Source organism: Penaeus vannamei, chromosome 25 (genome assembly GCF_042767895.1).
Source record: "Penaeus vannamei isolate JL-2024 chromosome 25, ASM4276789v1, whole genome shotgun sequence".
In the NCBI taxonomy this organism is placed as follows: Eukaryota; Metazoa; Arthropoda; class Malacostraca; order Decapoda; family Penaeidae; genus Penaeus; species Penaeus vannamei.
In genome coordinates this window covers 34,527,422-34,552,983 of record NC_091573.1, presented here as the reverse complement: position 1 = coordinate 34,552,983, position 25,562 = coordinate 34,527,422, and the positions used below count along the sequence as shown (strand labels likewise).

Genomic DNA, 25,562 nt, shown 5'->3' with positions numbered 1-25,562 from the left:
TTTGTTGTTTATTTTTAGAATTATGACGAATCGTAGCTTTATTAACTGATAGAGAGTAATTATCAAACAAAAGATCGACTCGTGATGATCCCGGAAGCGAACAGCTGCCACGAGGACCGTCCTCTCCGCTGTCTCATCCCCTCTCCCTCCCCCCCTGATGTGTCTGTCCTGCCATACTTTTTTCCCTCCGTGCCGTGGGAGGCAGGCCACGTGGGGGGGGGGCGAGGTGCCGGCGACGACCGTTGGGAACACGTGGATCCTGTGAGTCATGCGGGCGGGCAAGGGCGCGCGTGAAGGGAAGAACGATCCTCCGGGAACACGTGTCCGCATGCACGTTTCGGAGGCACGCGCGCGAGGTAATCCCCGGCGGATCGTGACGGGAGGCGCACGCGGCCGGATGTCCCCCGTGCGGCGTCAGGGCACCCGGGGGGGAGGGAAGGGCGTGAGGGGGAGGGAGGGGGGGAAGACGCCTCCGTGTGACCCGAAGATGACACGGCGGAGATCTGACTTTCTCTCTCTCTTTCGTTGGATCGTGCTGTCATTTTTTTCTCTCTCTTCTGTCTGTCTGTTTTTTTTCTCTCTCTTTTTTTGTCTTTCACCTCTCTCTCTCTCACTCACTTCTCTCCCTCTCTCCCCCTCTCTCTCTCCCTTCCCCTCCCTCTCTCCCTCCCCTTCCCTCTCCCTCTCCTTCTCCCTCTCCCTTCCAAACGTCGAGCGAAGGGAAGAGCCTCACTTCAGCGCAGACGACCCCCTCCTCCGTGGATTTCCATCCGGGTCATTTCACCTGCACTGACCTGTCTTTAAGAGTCTCCCATTAGCTTTAATAGGCTTAATGGAATCTCATTATTGACTCGCGATTAATGTGAGGTCATTAGCCTCTCCACTCCTTTGTGTTGGCGAAGTACGACGTTATTTTCGCAAGGCATTCGGCGGCGTTTCCACCCGTCATGATGGGGTTGAAGGTAGTGTGACGAGAGAGTCGACTCGCCGGGCAGTCGAAGTGTCTTTTGGTCAGTTTTTTTTTTTTTTTTTGGGGGGGGGGATTTTGGTAAATTCGTATTTGAAGGGATGCTTTTTGATTTGTTGTTTATGTGTTTGTTTTATTTTGTGACAGTTGTGTTATTGTTTATTTCTTTGTTTGTTTTATTTTGTGACAGTTATGGTTGTATTTTTTTAAAGAGAGGTTAAAGAGAGCAGGAGTGAACGCACTTGTTGAGTCACAACCTGTTTTTAGCGTTTAATTAATTCGAGATCATGATTCCACGGCGTTATCGGTGCAGGCCTGGTCATGCAAGGTGGCCTAGGGGGTTGAGTGGGGGGCGAGGGGGCGTGGGGGCGTGGGGGCCTGGTCATGCAAGGTGGCCTAGGGGGTTGAGTGGGGGGCGAGGGGGCGTGGGGGCGTGGGGGCCTGGTCATGCAGGCCTAGGGGTTGAGTGGGGGCGAGGGGGGCGTGGGGCCTGGTCATGCAAAAGGTGGCCTAGGTTGAGTGGGGGCGAGGGGGCGTGGGGGTACGGGAGGACGCGTGCACTCCCTGACATGACCTGACGACGGCGTGGCCAGGGGGGGGGGGGGCGATGACGGGGCCGCCTCGTTTTCGTCTGAATGTAATTCTCGTTTTTTATTTTCGTATCTTTGTGGTCTCTTTCGTCACATTTCTGAGTTTTCATTTTATTTCCCATTTTCGTCGTCACTTTTCCTTCTTTTCTCTCCTTCTTTCTTTTCCTCCTCGAGCATCCTCTTCCGAAATCCTAACCACGAATTGCCACAGGCGTCATAAGAGAAGTCAAGAAAGAAAGAGAAAGAAAAAAGAAAGAGAGAGAAAGAAAAAAGAAAGAAAGAGAAAGAAAAAAGAAAGACAGAGAAAGAAAAAAGAAAGAAAAAGAAAGTCAGAGAAAGAGAGAGAGAGAAACGAAAAAAGAAAGAAAGAAAGAAAGGGTTAGAGAAAAAGACGTTAAAGTATAGTATCTTCTTTCCCCGCGCGTTTGAATGGGCGGCTCCCATCGAAACGGCCGTTATACCGTTATTGGCACTTGGGCGGCGTAGGGCCTTCACGGGCGGGGACAAGTGCGCAAGCGGATCACGGGCGGGCGGGCGTATTGCACATGCGCGAGACGTGGCTGTGTGCAAAGTGGGCGGAGCGAGGACGGGGGGGAGGTGGGGGTAGGGGGGAGAGGGAGGTTGTCTTATTTTCGTGTTTTTTTTTTCTTGTGTTACTTTTAGTTTTTTTTTCTTTTTTCTTGTTTCTTTTAGTTTTTTTTCTTTTTTCTTGTTACTTTATTTTTTTTTCTTTTTCTCTTTCTATTGTTTTCTTATTTGGATTTGGACTGACTTTTGCGAGGTCGTAAGTCTAAAAAGCGAAACAGGAGAGGAAACAGGAAAGGGGTGAGGTTAGGAGGAAATAGAACAGGAGAGAAGAAAGAAGGGAGAAAGATAAATGAACGAGAGGGCGGGAGAGGGGGTGGGGTGGGGGGTGTTTCTGGCCGGCGGGCGTGTGTGGGCGTTCCAATCCGCTTAAAAGATTTTATGAATCATCACGTCGCCTGCCGTTACGACGATGACGTAGTGGTGACGTCACGTGTGCCGCTGGCGTTTAAATTTTTCTCTGTGTGTGTTGGTGTGTGTGTGTGTGTGTGTGTGTGTGTGTGTGTGTGTGTGTGTGTGTGTGTGTGTGTGTGTGTGTGTGTGTGTGTGTGTTTAATATTGACATTTATAAAATTTTATGTCCTTAACATCTGATATGATTAAAGTTGATACTAATTTGATTTTTTTTCTCTTTTTTCCAGGTGAGTGTTCCCGTTGTTTCTGTCCTGGGCGAGAGCGGAAGGTGAGTCCCTCTTCCTAGTTGACATTACAAACTTTTTCCCGCGTTAAAGTTTGTCTATTTTTTTTTTCCTCCAACTTTTCAAAAATTCCTCGTATTTTTCTGCGAATCGCGGGTTAGTCAGTCCAACGGATGGTGACTTTTCCCGCCTCTGGTCTATCCGGGCCGGAAAATGGCACCATTATTCGTTCGTTAATGGATTTTATTTATTTCCTGGCTTCGGTTATTGCTGTGGGATGAGCAGGAGGCCTAGCCATAGCGGGAATACTTGGGTTTGTTGATGTCATCGGGTATAGAAAACGTGGAGCGGTGGGGGGATTGTGATTGGATTGAGTCTCCCCTAAAACGTGCGAAAGAAAACGGGATGTGGCGATTGTGTTGGTGCGACTTCCGTAGTCTTTTTATCTCTTATCCGTCTCGGGTTTATTTTATCTGATTTATTGATGGTTATCTTTGTTTTGTTTTTTTCTCTCTTTACATGGAATGATTATCGGAAATTCTTTGTCTTTGCATGCGTTAGCCTTTTTTATTTATTTATTATTTTTTTTTTTTTTTACTTTTTTTTACTGTATCTCAGCTTGGCTTTTAAACTGGAAATTCTTAACAGTTCTGTCGCCTGCTGAGTCCCGCGCTGACCTCGATGGCCTCTTGCTGTCTCGCTTAAATTCCCATTAGCATCACTTTCCCTTCTTCCTATTTCGTCCTCTTCTGCCTGCCTGCCTCTCTCTCTCTCTCTCTCTCTCTCTCTCTCTCTCTCTCTCTCTCTCTCTCTCTCTCTCTCTCTCTCTCTCTCTCTCTCTCTCTCTCTCTCTCTCTCTCTCTCTCTCTCTTTCTCTCTCTTTCTCTCTCTTTCTCTCTCTCTCCTTTCTTCCACCTCTTTCATCTTCCTCTTGGGCATCTTCGTTAATTGGCCCCTCGCTTATGGGTATCATTTCCGTTAGTGAGAAATGCCCAATAAATTTGCCAAATATCCCTCCCCCCCGGTACCCCTCACACACCCCGCTTAGGCCTCGACTGTAGGCCTACCCCATCACACCAGGCGGGCGTCTCAGCGCCTTCCGAGCGGGTGACTGTGTAATTGTGTCTACCTCGGGGGTGGGTGGGGGGATGTACCTTGCACCCCCCTCAGCCCCCTTCCTCTACCTCCTGCCCCCCACCCATCCTCTACCATTTACCCCCCCCTCCTCCTCTACCTCCTGCCCCCCACCCCTCCTCCTCTACCTCCTGCCCCCCCCCTCCTCTACCTCCTGCCCCCCCATCCCCCCTTTTGAATGTTGCTTAAGGGGATGTACTAATGGGGAGGCGGCCTTATCGCTGGTGTTAATTACGGGGGTGGGAGGAGGGGGGGAAGGGGGCGGGGGTGATAAGATTAATCTATTCGTCGGGATAGGGATGTGTTTTGTAGGTGTGTGTGTGTGCGTGTTGGACGGCGGGGTGTTTGCTGCTGTGTTTGTGTGTGTGCTTGGACATGTACACGTGTATACACACGGTCAGTCTTTCACTCGAACGCAAGCGCACACACACACGTACGCACACACGCACACACACACACACACACACACACACACACACACACACACACACACACACACACACACACACACACACACACACACACACACACACACACACACACACACACACACACACACACACACACACACACACACACACACACACACACACACACACACACACACACACTCACAAACAATAACAAACACACACCTACTTACCTATCTTCAACTATTTACAAAACCACACTTGCTCACAGATTTACCCATTCGCACGCACGCCCTCCCTCCCTCACCCCACCTCCGTCTTGAGTCACCCTCCCCCTCTTGGTCACCCCTCCTCTTGGTCACCCCCCTCCTCTTGGTCACCCCCTCCCTCTTTGGTCACCCCTCTTGGTCATCCTCTCCCCCACTCTTGGTCACCCCCTCCCTCTTGGTCACCCCCACTTGGTCACCCCTCCTTATCACCCCTCCCTCTTGGTCACTCCCCCTCCTCATGGTCACCACTCCCCTCTTGGTCACCCCCTCCCCTCCCTCTTGGTCACCTCCCCTCCTCCCTCTTGGTCACCCTCCCCTCCCTCTTGGTCACCTCCCCACTCCCTCTTGGTCACCCCCTCCCTTCTTGGTCACCCCCACTCCCTCTTGGTCACCCCCTCCTCTTGGTCACCCCACTCCCTCCTTGGTCACCCCCCTCCCTCTTGGTCACCCCCTTCCCTCTTGGTCACCCCCCTCCCTCTTGGTCACCCTCCCTCTTGGTCACCCCTCCCTCTTGGTCACCCCCCTCTTGGTCACCCCCCACTCCCTCTTGGTCACCCCCTCCCTCATGGTCACCCCCACCCCCTCTTGGTCACCCCCTCCCTCTTGGTCACCCCCTCCCTCTTGGTCACCCCCCCCTCCCTCTTGGTCACCCCCCCCCCCTCTTGGTCTGCTCGCGAGGGAGATGAAGAAGGAGACGACCTTGAGGGTTCAGGGGGCGAGCCAAGCGTAAACACAAGAGCCGTTTTGTTGCCCGTTCGCTTTCCGTCCGCTTTCTTGTTCCTCTCCTTCTCTTCCCCTCTTTTCCTTCTTTCTCTTGTTTGTTTTTTTCTTTCTCTTGTTTGTTTTTTTTCTTTCTCTTGTTTTCTTTCTCTCGTTTTCTTTCTTTTGTTCTTTCTCTTGTTCTTTCTCTTTTTTTCTTTCTCTTGTTCTTTCTCTTGTTCTTTCTCTTGTTCTTTCACTTGTTTTCTTTCTCCTTATCTTGTTCCTTTCTCCTTCCCCCTTCTCCTTCTCTTGTTTTTTTCTCTCTTTTTTATTATTTTCCATTTTTTATATTCGATTCGTTCAGTTTGGCTGTGTGTATGTACGTATGGTTGTCTGTCGGTTGATATTTCTCGTTTCTTTTTTTCTATCTATCTATCTATCTATTCCGTTAACTCATCCTTTGAGATGTAAACGCTTGTCATAATCTGTCAAAGTCTCTCTCTCTCTCTCTCTCTCTCTCTCTCTCTCTCTCTCTCTCTCCCTCTCTCTCTCTCTCTCTCTCTCTCTCTCTCTCTCCTCTCTCTCTCTCTCTCTCTCTCTCTCTCTCTCTCTCTCTCTCTCTCTCTCTCTCTCTCTCTCTCTCTCTCTCTCCCTCTCTCTCTCTTCTCTCCTCTCCTCTCTCCTCTCCTCTCCTCTCTCTCTCTCTCTCCTCTCCTCCCTCCCTCCTCCCTCTCTCTCTCTCTCTCTCCTTTCACTTCCTCCCAGTCTTCTTTTCTCTCACTCTCTCTCCCCTTTCCTCCCTCTCCCTCCCTCCCTCCCTCCTCCTAGTCTTCTTCTCTCTCTCTCTCTCTCCCTCCTCCTCCGTCTGGGCTTCAGATCCGTTTTGCTTTTGGGTTTGAAGCGGCGCTCGAAGTGGCTCTCCGCTGGTTGCGAAGGGCAGACAGGTGGCCGCTTGCAGGGGGGGGAGGGGGGGGGAGGCAGAAGGGGATTTTGAAGAGGGTGGAAGAGGGGATGAAGAAGGGGGTGAAGGGGGAGGACGAGGAGAGGTGAAGGAGGTGAGTTTAGGGGAAGAAGGAGAGTGGAGGAGGTAGGTGTGGTAGATGGAGAAGGAGAGGAGGTGGTAGATGGAGAAGGAGAAGAAGAGGGAGAGGGTGAGGATGTAGGGAAGGAGAGGAAGAGGAGGAGAAGGAAGGAAGAAAGAAAAGAAAAGGAAAGGAATGATGAAAAGAGGGAAAGAAGGGCAGTGATATGGATATGGAAAAGGTAGAAGTAGATAGAGAGAGAAGGGGTGTCGATTCGCTCTCAGGGGGGAGGGGGGGAGGGGGGAAGGGGGGGAGGGAAGCGCGACACGTTCCCTCCCCCCCCCTCCTCCTGCCCTCCCCCCCCCTGCCGCTTATCGGAGGGTATCAGGGCCCAGGAGGGTGTAATGGAGGGCCGTCCATCCCGCCGGAGACACAGGTACGTGCCCAAGGAGAGATGGTATCGCGGCTGCTACGCATGACCCTTTTTTCTTTTTTTTTTTTTTTCTTTTTTTTTTATCTTTGTTTTCTTTTTATCTTTTCACTTTTTTCATTTTCTTCTTTTTTTATCTTTTCACTTTTTTCATTTTCTTCTTTTTTATCTTTTCACTTTTTTTTCATTTTTTTTCTTTTCTTCTCTCTTTTCTTTTCCGTTTTTTTTTCTTATTTATCTTTCTCTTATTTTTCTTGTTTTTCGTGTTTTCTCTCTCTTTTTTTATGTTATAATTGGCCTTCTTCAAAAAAAAAGGGTTGTCAGTAAGATATTTTTTTATTATTATTAATGCAAATTGCCTTTATTGCTATTGATACTGTTATTTATTTATTTTATTATTTTCATTTATCTTGTCATTGTCATTCACATTATTGAATTGACGAATAACACAAGTAGGGAGGATCGTAAAAAAAGAGAGAGAGAGAGAGAGAGAGAGAGAGAGAGAGAGAGAGAGAGAGAGAGATAGAGAGAGAGAGAGAGAGAGAAAGAGAGAAAGAGAGAGAAAGAGAGACAGAGACAGAGACAGAGACAGAGACAGACAGAGAAAAAGAGAGAGAGAGAGGGAGAGAGGGCGGCCTCTGAAGGGCGGTGGGCGGTCGGTCTTCGCAACAGCACGTTCGTAGTCGCGGCGTCCTCCCCCCCACCCCCACCCCAACCCCACCCCCACCCACCCCTGAATGGGCGGCGTCGTGGTCTTAAGCAACGGGGAATGCAGGACGCGTCGGCCGAGGAAGCATTCCCTACGTCACTGCGCTGTGTTCGGCTCGCTTCGTTATCTGCCTTATCTTGTCTTTTTATTGGTTTCTTTGTGTTTTTTTTTTTTTTTTTTTGGGGGGGGGTTGGTTTTGTTGTGGGTTTTTGTGTGTGTGTGTTATCTTCTTTTTTTTTTTTTGTTAGTTTTGTTGTTTTTTGTTGTTTTTTTGTGTTATCTGTTGGGTTTCTTCATTGGTGTTGCTTTATCTTCGTTTTTTCTTTTTCTTTCTATCTTCTTGGTTTCCTTCTTCTTTTTCTTCTCCTTACTTTTCTTCTTTCATCTATCTCTTCTCCCCCCCCATGTTCCCCTTCTTTCGTATTTCTCCATTTTTCTCTACTTCGTTTTCCTCTCTTTTCTCTTTTTCACTTTTTCTCTTCCCCATTTTCGCTTCTTCCTCTTTTCCCATTTTTTGCTTCTGCCTCGTCTCTCCCTTTCTTGCTTCTTCTCAGGGGAAAACTTAGAAGCCGCCCTACATGCTCCTAATTACGCCGAGGATAATGGCGGTGTGTGTGTGTAGAAGTAGATATAAGTATATATACATACACAGATGCATACATACATACATATACATATAATTATTTATGTATTTATTCATATATGTGTTTGTATGTGTGTGAGTGTTTCTGTCCGCGTGTGCGCCCCGTGCCCCCGCGTGCCTTTCCTTATGCGTCTCCCTTCACTGGGCGCCGAGGTGCATACACTGCATGCAAAGGCCCATTGCATAAGGACGAGCGAATGCCAGATTAGCTGTGACGTAGATTCTTGCATCGCTTGACGTCACGGGCGGCATGGCCTGCCACGAGCGTTGACCTGGGGCGGGAGGAAAGCCCTGGCGTCGTGCACGGCGCGGGCACGACGCCGCGCGGGAGTGGCCTGGGGCACGGCCGCCGGAATGAGCATGCCGGGCACGCCGCCGCCGGACCGAGGCGAGTGCCGGACGTGCTTCGGTGCAGGCGTCGGGGAGGGACGGCGGCGCCCCGGGGGACTCCGGGAAGGAGCGCCGGCGAGATGAAGGGAGGCGGGGGGGGGGGGTCGCGGTGCCAGGCGAAATTGGGATGCAAGAGCGCCGAGGCTTTCACCGGCAGGAGAAATTCCTCGCGGGAAGATCGCCGCCTCCTCCCCCCATCCCACCCCGCTCCCGCGCCCCCTGTGTGCTCGCTCGCTCTGCCTGTCATCGCTCACCCGCCGCCCGCCCATCCTTCGCGCCTTCGGGGCCGGAGGGCGGCATGCCTTGTCCAGCGGGTGCGATGTAAACACGCCCTCGTTATTGGCGTCCCGGGCGGCGGCCTTGTCTTCTCCCGCCCTTGTAAGGCCGAGGATTCGCCCGACATCCTCTTTAGGACATCATCATTATCTGTGGAATGCGCGAGGCAGGCGGCTTTCGTGCCGCGGGCGGCTGAAGGAGGCGGCCGCGCGGGGCGCCCTCCTCGCGCTCGGCGCCTCCTGTCCACTCTGCGTCCGCGCCTCCAGTCCCTGGCCGGGCGGGAAGGGTACTGCTGCGTGCACTCGTGTATGGTGCAGTCCATGCCCTGGTGGCCATCTCTTTCTCTTTTCCACCTGCCCTTCTTTCCCTTCCTCTCCCGTGTTCCACCCTTCCCTCCCATACATCATTCCCGCCCGCGCCTCCGCCGTGGAGCGGTGGCGCTGCGGTCGCGGGCCCCTGCTCTCCTCGCGGCGGACGGGCCGTGATGGATGGGCGGGAGAAGTTAATTCGGTTCCGCTTTCCTAATTCGTATGAGGACGCGTTGACGGGCCGGTCCATCAGGATCCGGCGCGAGTGACGAATGGGCGTGGAGGAAGAGAGACGAAAGTGCGCATGACCGACCGTCTTCATCGTCATACCGTTCTTGGAGGAAAGTCGGGGCGGATACTCGCGCGGGTCGTTGGGGATTCAGCAGGTGCGCGCGGAGCCTCATTGGTAACCCGCGCGGGTATCCGTCGGACACAGATACCAGGGTTGCGAGGGCGAGGCGGGGCGGCGGCGGCGAGGGGGCCGACGTGAGGGCCGACTCGGGGGCTGACGTCACCCGAGAGCCAGGCGGGTACCTGGAACGCCTTGCTCGGCGGTACCGGGGCTGGTACCTGGGAATTTCAGCTTTCGGATTACCTGGCCGGGGAGAGTTCTGGGGGAGGGGGCAGCGGGGCTCCCTCGGTGGCCGCGAGGTGATAGGGGGAAGGAGGGGGAGGGGAGGGGGTAGACGCCGATGTGCTGGATTTTTTTTTTTTTTTTTTTGCAAGTGCGTATTTGGTTGGTATAAATTTTACATTTGAAGAGAGAGAGAAGAAGTCAAAGAATCTTTCGGGAAGAATTTAAAGAAGAAGAAGAAGGAGAAGGAGAAGAAAAGGAGAGAGAGAGAAGATAGTATTGAGGGAATGCGGGAGGGTTTGAAGGATCGAAAGATTCATGGAGGGAGGGAGGGAGGGAGGGGAGGGGAGGGGTTGCAAGGCCGAAGGGCACTCAGGGAGAGAGGCGGCAGGTGGCATCGGGCGGGGAGGATGTGCCCGGGATCCCGAACGGCGCCTGGACTCGGGTCCTACGCGCGGGGCGAATCCCCGGGCCGCCTCCTACCCGACCCGGGGCTTTGCGTGGGTCGAGGGACGCCCGTGGGAGTGTGGGCGCGGGCGGCGGAGGTGCGGTTGCATACATGCCGTCGCCCACACGGGAGGCTCGGCTTGCAATTTCCGTTTTTTTATTCGAGGCGTTTCGACGCGGGTGGATGGGTTCCATATGATAAAGATGGTGGATGAAAAAGGCTTAGATAGACAGACAGACAACAGAATTACTATATTATCTATATTGTCTGTCTGTCCTTTATTTTGAAGACGACGCGTTGATGCGATGACGGAAGTCGGAGGTAAAGTGAGTCAGCTGGACGAGGAGGGAAGCGCTCCGCCACGGATCCTAAGGGACACTCCATGCCGCGTGAAGGACGGGCGTGAATGGGCGTGTATTTGCGCCTCCCGACCTCACACACTGGCCCTCCCCTTTTCCCCTTCCCCTTCCCTTTCCCCTCCCCTCTGACTCATCTTCCTCCTCTCTCTCTCTCTCTCTCTCTCTCTCTCTCTCTCTCTCTCTCTCTCTCTCTCTCTCTCTCTCTCTCTCTCTCTCTCTCTCTCTCTCTCTCTCTCTCTCTCCCCCCTCTCTTTTTCTCCCTCTCCCTCTCCTCTTCCTCTCCACTCCACTTCCCTCCTCCCTCTCCCTCTCCCACTCTCTCTCTCTCTCTCTCTCTCTCTCTCTCTCTCTCTCTCTCTCTCTCTCTCTCTCTCTCTCTCTCTCTCTCTCTCTCTCTCTCTCTCTCTTCCTTCTTCGCCCACTCTCCCAATGCCGCATGTTGGCCTCCGCCATTCACTCTCTCCGCCGTCTCCTGCGCTTCCTCTGCCTTACCTGCTGCGGCCGGCGTATGCGACCCGCATGACCTTCCTGCCCTTCCTAGTTCTTGCCAGGCGCCCCCTCTCTCTCCCTCTCTCTCTCTCTCTCTCTCTCTCTCTCTCTCTCTCTCTCTCTCTCTCTCTCTCTCTCTCTCTCTCTCTCTCTCTCTCTCTCTCTCTCTCTCTCTCTCTCGACTCATTATTGATAAACTATGACCTTTTGCGTGGTTATTTGCGGCTCGGCGAGTCATTCGAGTGTGTTTGATCTTATAAATACCAACTATTGATTTTCCTTCGTCGCTTTACTGCTTCTTTAGTTTTTCCTCGGCTATCCCACTTCCTATTATTTGGTAGCTCTTTCGTCTACATTATGTTTATTTTTCATATTCTGCCTCCGAACTACCTGGATCTTTACCTTGCCCCTTCTGCTGCTTCTCCTTCTTCTCCTTCTCCTCCTCCTCTTCCTTCTCCTTCTCCAGCTCCTCCTCCTCTTCCTTTTCCTTTTCCTTCTCTTTCTTCACCTTCTCCTGCTCTTCCTCCTCTTCCTTTTCCTTCTCCTTCTTCTCTTTCTTAACCTTCTCCTGCTCCTCCTCCTCTTCCTTCTCCTGCTCTTCCTCCTCTTCCTTCTCCTCCTCCCCCGTTCTTACGCCCTTGCTCTCCTCTCCCCCCTCCCCCACCCCTCCCGCCCCGCGTGGCCTTCCAAGTGCCCAAGAGAAGCCCTTTGTTTACCCTCGACGGCGAAGAGCAACGCCAATGGCCGCGAGCAGGTCCTGGCCGGGCGGCGAAGAGGCCCAGCGCGTCCGGGGGCCTCAAGCACGCGAAATCCTGCCGGTGCTTGATAAGTGCTTGCGCAATCATCGTACTAATGCCGACCGCTTGACGTCAGAGCCCGCTGGGTTCGTTGCCGTCCAGTGCCATTGTTTCGCGGGGCGGATATGCTCGCACGGGCGGGTAAGGGAGGGGGGGGGGGGGGTTGACGGAGGTGGCTTTGGTCGTAGGGTGTGATTGCTGCACGTGCACGACCTCTCCCCCCCCCCCTGCTTAGATCCCCGACGCCCGTCTTCGGCCGCGGAGTCGCCTGGCCTAGCGGGGGCGAGGACATTTTTTCCCCTTTTTCTCTTTTCCTGCGCTGACGGGCGGCGTTAGCGCTGACTGCGGCCTCGCGTGAATTTGCCGCCCTTTGGCAGGCCAGGCGTAAGGTCAGCGGTAAGGTCGCACCCCCTTGGCCCTTGTCGCTGCACCTGGAATGAAGGGTTCGGAATGGGTGCCATGTGGCGCGGCATACGGACGCAGCATGGCATGTGTGTGGGGAGGGGGGGGGCGGGGAGTCATGTGGGAGGGCCGGTGCCTTAGCCATGCTTGTGCCACATGCACGATGGTCTCGATGAAAAAAAATGGTCTGCGTTTCATATGTGACCTTCAGGAAGCTACTGCGGCTGCGGGTGAAACCTCTCTCTTTGTGAGTTCGCATATTTGCATTGTTCCCTTTTGTCGCCGCTTGGTCCGTTTGGGGTTTTATTTTGGTGTCGCCTGGCGGCACATGATGCGGGCTCGCCTCCGTCCGAAGGCAGACCCAGAGCCACAGACGGCGAAGGAGCAGGGCGGCGAGCGGCCCTGGCCGTGGCAGGACCCAGTCTGAGAGAACAGACTCTCTCCGGACTGCCTCTCCCGCGGCCCTCCCTCCTCCCTCCTCCTAGCGCAGCGCCCCCGAGCCCTCCCGCCGCCCGCCCGCCCGCCCGCTCGCACCCTCACCGCCCTGCTGGCCAGTTGGTACACAGACGGTGACGAGTGCGGCCGTGACTTACCCGCCTTCCGCGTCCGCGTAGACCTAGAGGAGCTCGTGCTACTCGCAGTGAGGACGAGTAAGTGTGCGGCGAGGCGCTTGGAGAGGCGGAGGCGGAGCAGGAGGAGGAGGAGGAGGAAGCGAGTGGAAAGGGACTGGGAAACAGGATGTGTGAACATTGCGAGGAAGCAGGAAGACGAGACACGAAGGAGGTTTGTTATTGTCTGCGGGAAACGATCAGCTGAGTTTATCGAGGAAGTGAGTGGTGATTGCGTGGCGTGATTCGAAGGCTCCTGGCTTCCCTTCCCTTCCCTTCTCCTGCTCTGCCGTCGGGTTCCGGAACCTCCGTGTCGTGGGGCAGAGGGACGGGGAAATTTCCTGACGAGTGGCGTTTTTACGAGTGTTTCGGGAGCGCGGGGAAGGAGAGGCTTTGTGTGGACGAGCGGACGAGGACGACGACGAAGCGGGTCACATGTCGGAGCCTGCATGCCCTCCGATGACGTAGAGACCTTTCTCCCCTAGAAATTGGCGCGGAATCGATGCAAAACTCGAGCAGGGAAACTTCCTCCGGAGCGAAAGGAAGAAAGGGCGGTTGCGTAAGTGTGGCTCGAGCCAGTCTAAGGAAGGAGCCAAGAGAAGGCTAAGTGCGTGTGCATGATGCGTCTGCGGTGTCGACTGAGGTATCATGACGCCGAGGAAGCCGCAGGTTTCCTCACCTCGTGACACGGGGGCGCGGGATGCACTGAGCTACAGCTTCTCGGGCACCCCGCCCTCCTGCTGGAAATTCAATACTGGATTTACGTCATCGCAGTAGCGCTCATGGTGGAGGAGCGTGATTTTCACGGCGAAAACATGCCCCTGTGCGAGCCGTGGCTGGGCGCTTCCATCGAAGAGGACAAGATCGATGTACGCTGAAAATAAACGCACAAGGAGAATTATCAGTCAGCGCACGCGCGCGCGCGTAATTGCAGCTGCAGGTGTATAAATAAATACGGATAAAGATGCACTCCCACAGGCAAGGCAGTGGCTATTATACATTTAAGTAGAGCTTCCTAATGGATAAATGGGGCTGGGATAGGTGGCCGTGGACATCCTCTTTATGAGACGGATTCCTGCGGCGCTGGACGCGATCCCCGACGTGTGCTTGCTTGTGCGTGGATTCTTGCTTGTGTGTGGACGTCTTTGTTTCTGCCTTTGTTGACATGCGAGGACGTGGCCGTGTCTGCGTCCCTGTGTTTTTTTTTTTGCAGGTGTGTGTTCTTCTGCGTTCAGCTTCGTGTATTGATCTAAGCGGATCGCCATCGGGCAAACAGGCGCGTTTGCTGCTTCCTCGTTGACACGTTTGAGGGATTGTCAACCCCTCCCCTTCCCCTCCCCTTGCCCTCCCCTTCCCCAACTCAGCGCCTCACCCAGGGGCAGGTAGGAGGGCAGGGGACGGGTGGAATTATGCTCGGGGTTTAAAGAGGAGATTTGGCTCGGGGGAGGGGGGGGGGGAGTTGACCAAACGAATAACAGTCAAGTGGCCTGGATTGGTGTTGGACGGAATTACGCCGCATCAGGGACGGCCGAAGAGCATCACGTGTGTGTGTGAGAGAGACAGAGTGTGAGTGTGAGTGTGTGTGTCCGTGTATGTGTGTGTAGAGAGAGAGTGTGAGTGTGTGTGTGAGAGAGAGAGAGAGTGTGAGTGTGTGAGAGTGTGTGAGAGAGTGTGAGTGTGCGTGTGCGTGCGTGTGTGTGAGAGAGAGTGTGAGTGTGTGTGCGTGCGTGAGAGAGAGAGAGAGAGTGTGAGTGTGTGTGAGAGAGTGTGAGTGTGTGTGCGTGCGTGTGAGAGAGAGTGTGTATGTGTGCGTGTGTGTGTGAGAGAGAGAGAGTGTGAGTGTGTGCGTGCGTGTGCGTGTTCCGTTCCGTTGTGTTGTGTCGGGTGTCTCCTTGGAAACAAACAAACAGAAGGCAGGGATGAAGAGGCAGACTATTCCAGCGACCGAAAAATGCTTCCCGGCCGATGGTCCGCGACGCACGTGGAGCGGGAAACGAAAGGGACTTTTTCTTTTCCTCCGGCAACGCGTCCATCGATTAGGGCGTCATTGAAGTCACTTAGGAAGAGCGTTTCAAGCCTTTGCGATGGCGGGCTGACTTTGGCGAAGCGTTTTTTTATCTTTTCCCTTTTTTTTCACCGGGAGGCGATTCTCGTTTGGCGTTATTGGGTGTGATTGCGCGTGGAGGGCAGCCGCTTGGATTGGCCGTCTTCTTCTTCGTTTTCTCCTCCTCCTCTTTCTAGCCTCTTCTTCTTCGTATCCTCCTCCTTCTAGCCTCTTATTCTTCTTCTCCTCCTCCTCCTTCCAGCCTCTTCTTATTATTGCTCTTCTGCCATTTGTTTTGTTTTTCACGTCTTCCTTATCACTATCATCACCATCACCATTTTCTTCTTCATCTTCTTACAGTTCATTTATGTGTAATTGCGTGTATACCCGTTCGTACGTGCGGGCGCGCATGTGTCGGCCAAGCATCCGCACACCCAGGTCATGTCTGAGCTCACCACGGTCACGCATGGCCCGCCACGCATGACCCTGCATGACGCGCGTGGCTCCCCTGGCATGCCCGACCGCGCCTCCTTGCATCGCCTTCCGCCTCCTGCCGTCATGTCGTCAGCGCCTTCGTCTGGGGGAACCGTCTCCTGTCATGGCCGGGCCTGGCTCGACACGCCCGCGCCCTCGCTCTCCGTCGGCCGTTGGGCGTCTTCCGATTTGACGTCCATCGGAGGAATTATTGGAGCTGAACGTTCGTGCTGGCAGACCGTTCTCGAAGTCGTCTCCGGGCGTTATGAGTTCTGCATGACGAGTTTTGTGTGTCTTCTTTCCAGTTTTTGTTTTATCGCTTTTGTTCTTTTTTTTCTTTTTCTTTTCTGCTGGTAAGGGTTCTGTTTTCTCTTCCACGAGGACCTTGCGAAATGGGGCTTCTGAAGCGAGGTCTTCGGTGGGTCGTGCGAGGTCGCCGCTCCTGCTTGGCACTCGGGGCTCGCTTGGCACCCTCGCTCCGCTGGCACTTGCGCTCACTCTCGAACCCTGCCCCCCCTCTCCCCCTCCTCCCCTGTGAACCCTTCCCTCTCTCTCTCTCCCTCCTCCCCCGTTCCCCAACCTCCCCCGTGAGAGGGAGGGGAGGGAGGGAGGAGAGGCTAATGCACACAATTACTAGAGAATGACCTGGTGGGGGAGGGTGTGGAGGGGTGATGTGGGGTGAGTAGGGGGTGGGGGGGTAAGGAGAGGGTTATTGGGGGGTAGGATGAGGTTGGGGGAGAGGGTCATCGAGGGAGAGGGTGACCGAGTTAAGGGTGGGGGTGAAGGGGTGATCAGGCGGGAGTTGGGGGCGGAGGGAGGGGTTGGGCAGGTGGGGTTGAGGAAATACGCGAGGTCTCTGTTTGCGGTTACTAGCGGTCACGGGATGCTGTGGGAAGGTCATCCCCGCGGGGCCAAACGGGGAGGGAAGGCGAGCTGGGGAATGGCTTCCTGGAATAACTCTCTCTCTCTCTCTCTCTCTCTCTCTCTCTCTCTCTCTCTCTCTCTCTCTCTCTCTCTCTCTCTCTCTCTCTCTCTCTCTCTCTCGTCTCGCTTCGTCAATTCCGATTCAGTTGCATCGTTACTTCTCAAGGAGCGCGGTTCTTTCGCCATTATTTATCGGCCTTCCCACCTCCTCCGCCTCGTCTCAGGCTCTGTTCTTTGTTCTTTCTTCTTCCTGGAACATCTCGATCCTGCAACTTCTGCGCTATTCATTGCATTCCACTTAGCCTCCTAGAACCCCCCTCCCCCTCCCTCTCTCCCTCTCACCTCACTCCCTCCCGCTGTCACCCCGCTCCCCACATTCCGCACCTCTACTCGGCCCCAGTTTCGCCCTCTCGCCCCTCTCTCTCTCTCTCTCTCTCTCTCTCACTTTCACACTCTCTTCCTTTCGCTCTTCCCATTCCTCCCTTTCTCTTCAATCTTTTCCTCTTCCTCACCCTTTCGCTTTCCCCCCTCACCCTTCCTCCTCTTTTTCACGCCCCTTTTCGACTTTCTCCCCCCCCTTTTTGACTCCCCATTCCTCTTCCTATCGCCCCTCTCTCCCCACCCCCCCCCTTGGCCCCCCTCCTCCCCCCCCCCCCCGCCCTACCATTGCCTCCCCAGCCACCTGTACACTCCCCATCATCTTCCGCGGGAGGCTGGAGCAGGTGGTTGGCCAGGTTCCAGGTGCCGCTGGGGACCCCTGAGCCTTGACAGTGGGGAGTCCGGCTCTGTGTGTGTGTGTGTGTGTGTGTGTGTGTGTGTGTGTGTGTGTGTGTGTGTGTGTGTGTGTGTCTTTGCTCGTGCGTTTCTGAGAGTGTGAGTGTAAGAACGTGTGTGTGTGTGTGTGTGTGTGTCTGAAAGTGTTTTTTGTATCTGTATTTTCCTGCCTATCGGGGAAGGATCGCCAGGTAAAAAGTCTCCTTCCCTGCAATTCCCGAAAGTTGCGGCTCCTACGTTCTAGCGGCGAATCGGATTGTTTCCTGTGAAGGTTTCATGTCCCGCAAGGCACTCTGAGGAACTTTTCGTCGAGTGCCGGACGCGGAAACCCCCTTCTCGCGCTGGTTGGCGATCTCGGCTGCCTCTTTTGATGCAAGGTGTTGCAAGGTTTGATGTGGGGCAGCGCGCGAGGGATGCCGCCGCCGCAGTGTGCCTCTGCAGTGCCGAGGGAGGGCCAATGGCGCTGAAGGAGGTTGGGGCTTTCGACCCCCTGAACCTCCTCGCTCACCCCGGAGAAACAACGCGAGGGATTCTCGTCCAGGACTCGTCTAGGACTCGCAAAGGCGTGTTCGAACATGATAACACACGTCGTGAATTTATCAACTCCCTTCCTTTCCCCCTTTTTTATCCCTTTTATGCGCTTGCTCCTCCCCCCTCCCCACACCAAAGGATGGCGTTTCGTATCCTAGTTGACTGAGCCCCCTCCCCTCCTCTCCCTCCATCCCCCTCACCCCCACCCCAGTCCCTGAGCGACCCGCGGTTCTTGTGCGTGTTTTTAATATTTATGTAGAAAGTATGTGGAATTGGGGTCCAGCCCTCGGGACCGATAGTCGAGGTCAGGGGAGAGAAAAGAATAGCGAAAGAGAGTTTTGAGTAACAAAGGAACGGATGGAAAAAGACAGATAGATAGGAGAATGGCTGATGATGAGAAAATTGTTGGTGTCACAGGCGATAGCACGGCGACGGCCATCACCGCCCCTGCCGCTCCCTCCTCAACCCACGCCTATCGCCCTACTCCCCTCCCCCCTCCCCCCTCCCCAACGCCTTTAAAGGGAGTGTCCTTTACGCGAGGGAAGGAAGGCAGGCAGGCAGGAAGGACGCGCAAGGAAGACGGCCCGCGATGACGCCCATAGAGTCTCCTGCAGCCACGGCGACAGCGTGGAGGGCGGCGCAGAAGGGGACGACCTGCTTAGTCGGTATTGGAGGGGGAGGGGGAGGAGGAGGAAGGAGGACTAACGACTCGACGACAAGGCGACGACTCCGGGCACCAGGTCGTCGGGGGCTGCTCCTCCGCCCTCCGTCCAGCGTACATTGATTTTTATTAGGTTTGATTCTCCTGATGGGCGTGCGTGCGAGTATGCGCGCACGGGCGTGTGTCTCCCGTGCTGCTCATTGCGTCAAGTGTTGAGTAGATTTTAGGGCAATCTCTGGTGCAACCCCGTCGACGGCAGGAGGAGTGGGCGTCTGTATCAGTAGTTCTATTTGGGGTCCTGCCATTTTTTTTTTCTTTCTTTTTTTGGGCAATTGGTTTATTTTTATTATTGCCTGTTCGCTTGAAAGTATCTGGCGCGCGCCTTTGTGCTCCCGTATAGTATGCTGTGTATTTGAGCTAAAGATTGATGGCGGGGGGGAGTAGTAGGAGAGGGGAGCAGTGGGAGATGGCATCCTCGGAGCGCGTCCCCGTGGAGGTCCTGTGGCCGCGGCGTCCGAGGGCCAGGCGGCAGGAATGCGGCGCCCCTTATTAGGCGTGTCCCGAGCGCTGGGGCGAAAGTAGCCGTGTCATGACCTTTTTTCGCCGAAGACCGATCCCTGACCTCAGGCCTATTCCTCCGAGAGAGAGAGAGAGAGAGCTGGAATTTGCATAAAGTTGGTTGGGGTTTTCTCGTCCCATTATTCTTGTGTTCCTCGTGGCCCGTCTTCGTCGCTCGGGGTGGAACGTGCGGGTCACGTTTGCGTTCGGGAGATCAAATTCTCGGGTGAGATTTCCTACTTTTCTTTGTGTTGTTTTCATTCGATCCATTAGTGGTTGTATATGTGTGTGTGTGTGTGTGTATGCGTGTTAGTGTGTCTGTCTGTCTGTTTCCACGGTCGCGGTCGTGGCGGTGCGAGCGTGCTTGCGGCGAGGATGGGCGGCGACGATCGGAACTTTCGTTGCACGAGCGGATATCCGCGGGCGAGCCTCGAGCACGCCCGCCCGCCGCAATTCTCGGGCCGAGCGAAAGTGCACGCGGCCGCACGCACCGCTGCTTGCCCCGCATTTCTCCTCGAGGGGGGGGGCGAGCAATAACGTGATTATTGTGAAAGTTTTCTCCGTTGGACGCACTTGGCACGAGCCGCCGTTGAGCGCTGGGCTGCGGGTGCGGCCGCTTCGCTGCGGGAAGTTTAGCGAATGGAAGGAGGCGCACGGAGGCGGTTGCTTCTTCTCCCTTTTATCTGTTTATCTGTCTCTCCTTCTCCGTATCCTCTCCCTTTTTCTCTCCCCCTGTGCATGCCCCACGCACTCAAGATGAATGGAACGTGGCACTGCAGCGGAGTGACAACCCACAAGGTCATGCCGTGCCATGACGCCAAAGGTCAGGGGTCACGGAGAGGGGGAGCTTTAGTGTTTACCGACACCAACACCCTGCCCCCCCTTCCCCCCTTCCCCCCTGCTTGGATTCGTCTCCTCTTTGTGCGAGTGGACTCCTATGGGGGTAATAATTTCTCGGGGGGGGGGGGGGGAGTCAAGGTCGGCTTAGCTTACAGGGCTTAGTACGTGTGGGAGAGTGCCAGTGCCGGGCGGGTTCATTAGGCACAGGTTACAAGGACAGGGTCTTTTTTTTAATGAAAATGGGAAAGAAGATGCAAAATAGAGTGTGCCAGGATAAAGGGTGTGTGTGAGAGAGAAAAAGAGAGAAGGAAGGAGGGAAAGGGAAAGAGAGAGAGAGAGAGAGAGAGAGTGGGGGGAGGGCAGAGAGAGAGAGAGAGAGTGGGGGGAGGGCAGAGAGAGAGGGAGGGAGGGAGGGAGAGGCAGGGGGAGGGGGTTGCAATGGGCAGTTGAGCAAGTTGCCGCCTCTTTTACGATTCGCTGTTGGATTGGAGTTATTTTGGGCGCGTCAGTTGGCTTCTCCAGGGGCCAGAAATTATCGTTTTTGGCTTCCGTCGCTCCACACGCAGCGATCAAGGCCGCCCCGCCGCCGCGCCCCTTCTTCCCCTTCTTCCCCGCTTCCCCGCCGCCGCGCCCCTTCTTCCCCTTCTTCCCCTGCTTCCCCGCCGCCGCGCCCCTTCTTCCCCTTCTTCCCCGCCGCCGCGCCCCTTCTTCCCCTTCTTCTCCTTCTTCCCCGCTTCCCCGACGCCGCTTCGCCTCCTCCGCGGGACGGAAGGCGAACCCGGCAGGAGAGGCGAAAGGCGAATCCATTAGAGATGATCGGTGTCGGGTTGGAGGCTCGCCAGGGCGTGCGGTCACGCAGGCGACGCGCGTGCTTGCGGAGGCCGTCTCTCCGCGGTTGCTGCTTTTTCCTTCTCTCTCTCTCTCTCTCTCTCTCTCTCTCTCTCTCTCTCTCTCTCTCTCTCTCTCTCTCTCTCTCTCTCTCTCTCTCTCTCTCTCTATCTATCTATCTGGATATATATATATGTATGTATATATATATATGTATATATATTTGTATATATGCACACACACACACACACACACACACACACACACACACACACACACACACACACACACACACACACACACACACACACACACACACACACACACACACACACACGTGTATGTATCTATATATATCCATATCCCCCCCCCCCTCACGGGTAAGGAGAGAAGCAGAGTAGCAAAACAATAGCATGTTGTCTTCGCATTCGCTCCACCTCATAGAAGTTCTCTTTAACAAAGTGGGTGTGACGAATGGCCGACGGAAACCCGCATGTTCTTCTTTCTTTCTTTTCTTTTTTTCTTTGTCATTCATCCTCTAGGGTTTTTTTTTCTCGCATCTTCGCCTTCACCGTATAGCCAATGCGTCCCCCCCCCACCCCGCCCCCCTCCCGCCATCCCGCGAGTGAAAATATAAGCGTCCCGTTTCCTCTTCCGTTCCATAATTAGACGGGTTCTCTTGCTCCCCTTCCTTGCGCGCGTACGCTCACGCACTTTGTTTGTGTTTGATAGACTCGCTTTTTTTTTTATAACAACAACTCAAAAATAGGGTCGGGAGAGCGTGTCTAGTACAAGGCGAGCGAATGTGGGGCTGCGGTTACATAACACAGCTGGCTCCACTTATCTGCAGGTGGCTCTTGGTGGTGCTGATGGGGGAAGGGGGTGGGGGAAGGGGAGGGTGGGTGGGGGAGGGAGAACGAGGAAATGAAGAGAGTGGTGATGGGTGGTGATGAGGGGGTGCAAGGGAGAGGGGAGGGGGGGTGGGAAGAGGGAAGGAAGTCGAGGGAGAGAGGAGGAGAGGGGAGGAAGGGAAGATAGATAGAGGGGAGAATAGGGAGGGGAAGAAGGAAGATAGGAAGAGAGGAGATAGGGAGGGAAGAAGGAAGATAGGAGGGAGCGAGGGAGATAGGGAAGAAGGAAGATAGGAGGGTGGAAGGGAAGAAGGAAGATAGGAGGGAGGGAAGGAGGGTGGAAGGAAAGAAGAAAGATAGGAGGGAGGAAGGGAAGAGGAGAGAATGCGAATGCAGTTCATGCGATCCGGCGCGCATTTCGGCGGAGCAGCCCCTCGTGCCGCCTGCCTGCTTCCCTCGCCTTGCCCTTATGGAGTCCCCGCGTCGCCTCGGAATGCCAAGTGACGGGATTGTCCGAGTCGCTGGAACCGGTTCATCTTTTTCTTTTTTCTTCTTCTTCTTTTTACGACGGGTCTCGCTCGGATCGGTCGGGACGCTGTGACGCAGTATCCGAACCTCACGGCCGCCCCTCCTGCTCCTCCTCCTCCTGTCTTCGCAGCGGCGGGCGGTCGGGACTCCGGATTCGGTCTCTCGAACTGCCGTCGGTCGGTCCTGCTGCCTCTCGCGGTCTGTGCTTTTTACTCCAGCTTCTTATCTTCCCCTTCCTCCTTTCACCTTCGTTAGCTCTGTCCTGTTATGCCCCTGTTCCTTTTTTTTTTTATAGCCCTGTTTACTCCTTGTTCTTAATTTCCTTCTCCTCCTTTCTGGGTCTCTCTCTACTTCTTGTTCTTAGTTTCCTCCTCCTTTCTCGGCCTCTCTCTACTCCTCCTCCGTACTTCCCTCTTCCTCCTCCTTTTTGCATCTCTCTCTACTACTACTCCTTAATTTCCTCCTCCTTTCTGCATCTCTCTCTACTACTACTACTTAATTTCCTCCTCCTGTCTGCATCTCTCTACTCCTCCTCCGTACTTTCCTCTTCCTCCTCCTCCGTACTTTCCTCTTCTTCCTCCTCCTCCTCCTCCTCCTCCGTACTTTCCTCTTCCTCCTCCTCCTCCTCCTCCGTACTTTCCTCTTCCTCCTCCTCCTCCTCCTCCTCCTCCTCCTCCTCCTCCTCCTCCTCCTCCTCCGTACTTTCCTCCTCCTCCTCCTCCTGCTCCTCCTCTGGACGGCCCGCATCTCCCTCCCTCGCTCTGTCAGGTTGCCAGGTTAACATGCACTTGATGAGGCCGTTCCGTGCGCGACGAAGCCCCTCGGGATCTCGGACTGCCACCGGCTTTTGATTGGCTTTTAGATTGTCTATTTATGTGTGTGTGAGGGAAGGGTTCGACCGTGCGTTGGTTGGTCGGGTCTGGTCCGTTTTGGTTTTTGGTTTTGGTATTTTGTTGTTGTTGTTTTGTATGTGTGTGTGTGGGTGTGGGTGTTTGTGTTTTCGGTACGGTTGTTTTTCTTTTTCTTTCTCTCGGTCTGTGTCTCTGTTTGTCTCTCTTTCTTTCTGTTTGTCTGTGTCTGTATCTGTATCTCTCTCTCTCTCTCTCTGTCTCTCTCTCTCTCTCTCTCTCTCTCTCTCTCTCTCTCTCTCTCTCTCTCTCTCTCTCTCTCTCTCTCTCTCTCTCTCTCTTAAAAATCGTGCACATCCGGGACCGAGGCTTCGAAATTGGGCGGTTTGTGAAGGCACTTGTTCGCGTGAAGTGTGGCAGTTCGGAGCCGCTTTTGTGCGAATGGGAAGGGAGAGGGAGAGAAGGAGAGGGAGAGAAAGGGAGAAACAGCGAGGAGCTTGTGGTGGCACTGGGAGGGAGACTGTGTGAGTGTGCAGTGTGTGCCCGGGCGCCCACAACGAGTTTTCTGTCAGGAGGTGGAGATGGGCGGGCGGGGGGGAGGGAGGGCGAGGGGAGGGCGAGGAGGAGAGTATGACGGACGGTTGGGGAGAGAGGGAGGAGAGAGAGGAAGGAGAGGGGGACGTGCTGACCTGACATCCACTGGGTAGAAGACGACAGGGCCGTGAAGCGCTGCTGGACAGCCCTTGCGAGGGGCTTTAAAGCAGAGCACAGAGAGAGAGAGAGAGAGAGAGAGAGAGAGAGAGACGAGAGAGAGAGAGAGAGAGAGAGAGAGCAGAGCAGAGAGAGAGAGAGAGAGAGAGAGAGAGAGAGAAACTGTATAGAAGAAAGAAATGCACAGAATAAAAGAGAAAGAACAGCAACGCAAGTCAAACAAACAAACAAACAAAAAAACAGATTTTTTATTTTTTTACTTTGGCAAGAGAGTGCGTGCGGAGGAGGAGGATTTGTGCTTGCGCCTGCATGTCATGTGAGCGAGTGTGTAGGGGCGTGCGGAGCGGGGGCGAGGGCGTGTGCCGTGGGCGTAGGGGCGTGGGCGTAGGGGCGTGCGGGGGGTGGCGAGCATGATTCAGATGGCAGCAACGCCGAGACGGTTAACGGACCCCGGGGAGACGTTAAACACCGCCCCCGCCCGCCGTCGCCAGTGGTCGCGGGCGTGTCGTCGAGTGTACAAGGTGTGCGTGCGCGCGGCGTGACTGCGGGCGCGGCGTCGGAGTGCGGCGGGCGTTTCGGGTCCTGCGGGCGAGGGAACGGCGTCGTTATGTCACCCTCCCCCCTCCCCCCCAACCTCTTTGGTCGTGCCTGAACCAGTTTGGACCGCTTTACATCACTTCGCCGCCCCCCCCCCCCCTTGTTGATGCCAATCCCTTGTGGCACCAGGTAGGAGGGCCGTTGTATCCCAGCGACGGGCGAGGCCAGGCCAGGGGTGGGTATTGTCTACGCAAGGACGAGGGAGAGGGAGAGGGAGAGAGAGAGAGAGAGAGAGAGAGAGAGAGAGAGAGAGAGAAACGAGAAAGAGAAAGAGAAAGAGAAGAAGAAAAGCTCAGAAGAGAGAAGAAGGAAGGAGAAGGAGAAGGAGAATATAGTAGGAGAAGGAGAAGGAGAAGGAAGGAGAAGGAGAAGGAGAAGGAGGAAGGAGAAGGAGAAGGAGAAAGGAGAAAGAGGAGAAGAGAAAGAGAAGAGAGAGAAGAGAAAGAGAAAGAAAGAGAAAGAAAGGTAGCATAAGAGTGAAAGAGTAGACAGAGAAAGGAGAGAGAGAGAGAGAGAGAGGGAGAAACCGAGAGAAAGAGAGAGAGAGAGAGGGAGAAACCGAGAAAAAGAGAGAGGGAGGGAGAAACCGAGAGAGAGAGAATTTGGCGGGCGAAATAGAGAATTAAGCATGCGTAGGGAGGGGGGGGGGTGAGGGTACAGCCACATGGTCGGGCTTATGTTCTGTCCCAACCGCTGTTTACTCTTCTACGCAGCTCACGCTTCTGCGTCTTCGCTCTCTCACACAATTTCTATCTGTCTATCTATCTATCTATCTCCCCTCTTTCCCCTCCTCTCGTTATTCCTCTCCCTCTATCTATGTCTCTTCTCTCCCTATCTGTCCTTTCACTCTCTGTCTGTCTCTCTTCTCTTCTCTTCTCATCTCTTCTCTTCTCTCTTCACACACACACACACACACACACACACATACACACACACACACACACACACACACACACACACACACACACACACACACACACACACACACACACACACACACACACACACACACACACACACACACACACACACACACACACACACACACACACACACACACACACACACACACACACACACACACACACACACACACACACACACACACACACACACACACACACACACACACACACACACACCGATGGTTACCTCTCGCGGCCCTTGGTGTTGTCCTTCCTGATGGTAAAAGGCTTGAGGGGCATTCATTAATACCTAAGCAGGGGGAAGGGGAAGGGGAAGAGGAAGGAGGAGAAGGAGGAGGAGGAGAGAGGAGGGTTAGGAAAGGAGAAGGGGAGGGGAAGGAGGAAGGAGGAGAAGGAGGAGGAGGAGAGAGGAGGGTTAGGAAAGGAGAAGGGGAGGGGAAGGAGAAGGAGAGAGGAAGGGGGAAGGAGGAGAAGGGTTAGGAAAGGAGGAGAAGGAGAAGGGGAGGGGAAGGAGGAGGAGAGGTAGGGCAGGGAGAGAGGGAAAGTGGTTAGGGGAGGAGGCAGGTGCAGGGGGGGGATAAGGGAGTTGAGGAAGTAAGGGCGTGAAGGGGGGAAAGGTTGTCACCCAAGGTCCGGCGGATTTGTAAGGGACGGGACAGGGGGGGGGGGGGGGGGGGGGGGGGACTCTTGAGGGGAAGGTTCGGACTTCGTCGGAAG

General features: G+C 54.5%; 1 protein-coding gene across 6 annotated transcripts in view; it reads left to right on the top strand.

Annotated features, from left to right (window-relative positions):
* Window positions 1–25,562, top strand: part of step (cytohesin steppke) — a 330,278-nt gene that overhangs the window by 266,651 nt on the left and 38,065 nt on the right. The window contains exon 1 of one of the 6 annotated variants that reach the window (XM_070139528.1): window positions 2,730–2,824. The exons of the other annotated variants lie outside the window; for them this stretch is intronic. Within the exon in view, the coding sequence (XP_069995629.1) occupies window positions 2,738–2,824 (87 nt within the window). The 5' untranslated portion in view covers window positions 2,730–2,737. Of the gene's footprint in view, window positions 1–2,729; window positions 2,825–25,562 lie in introns of those variants that run through there. 6 annotated transcript variants of the gene reach the window in all.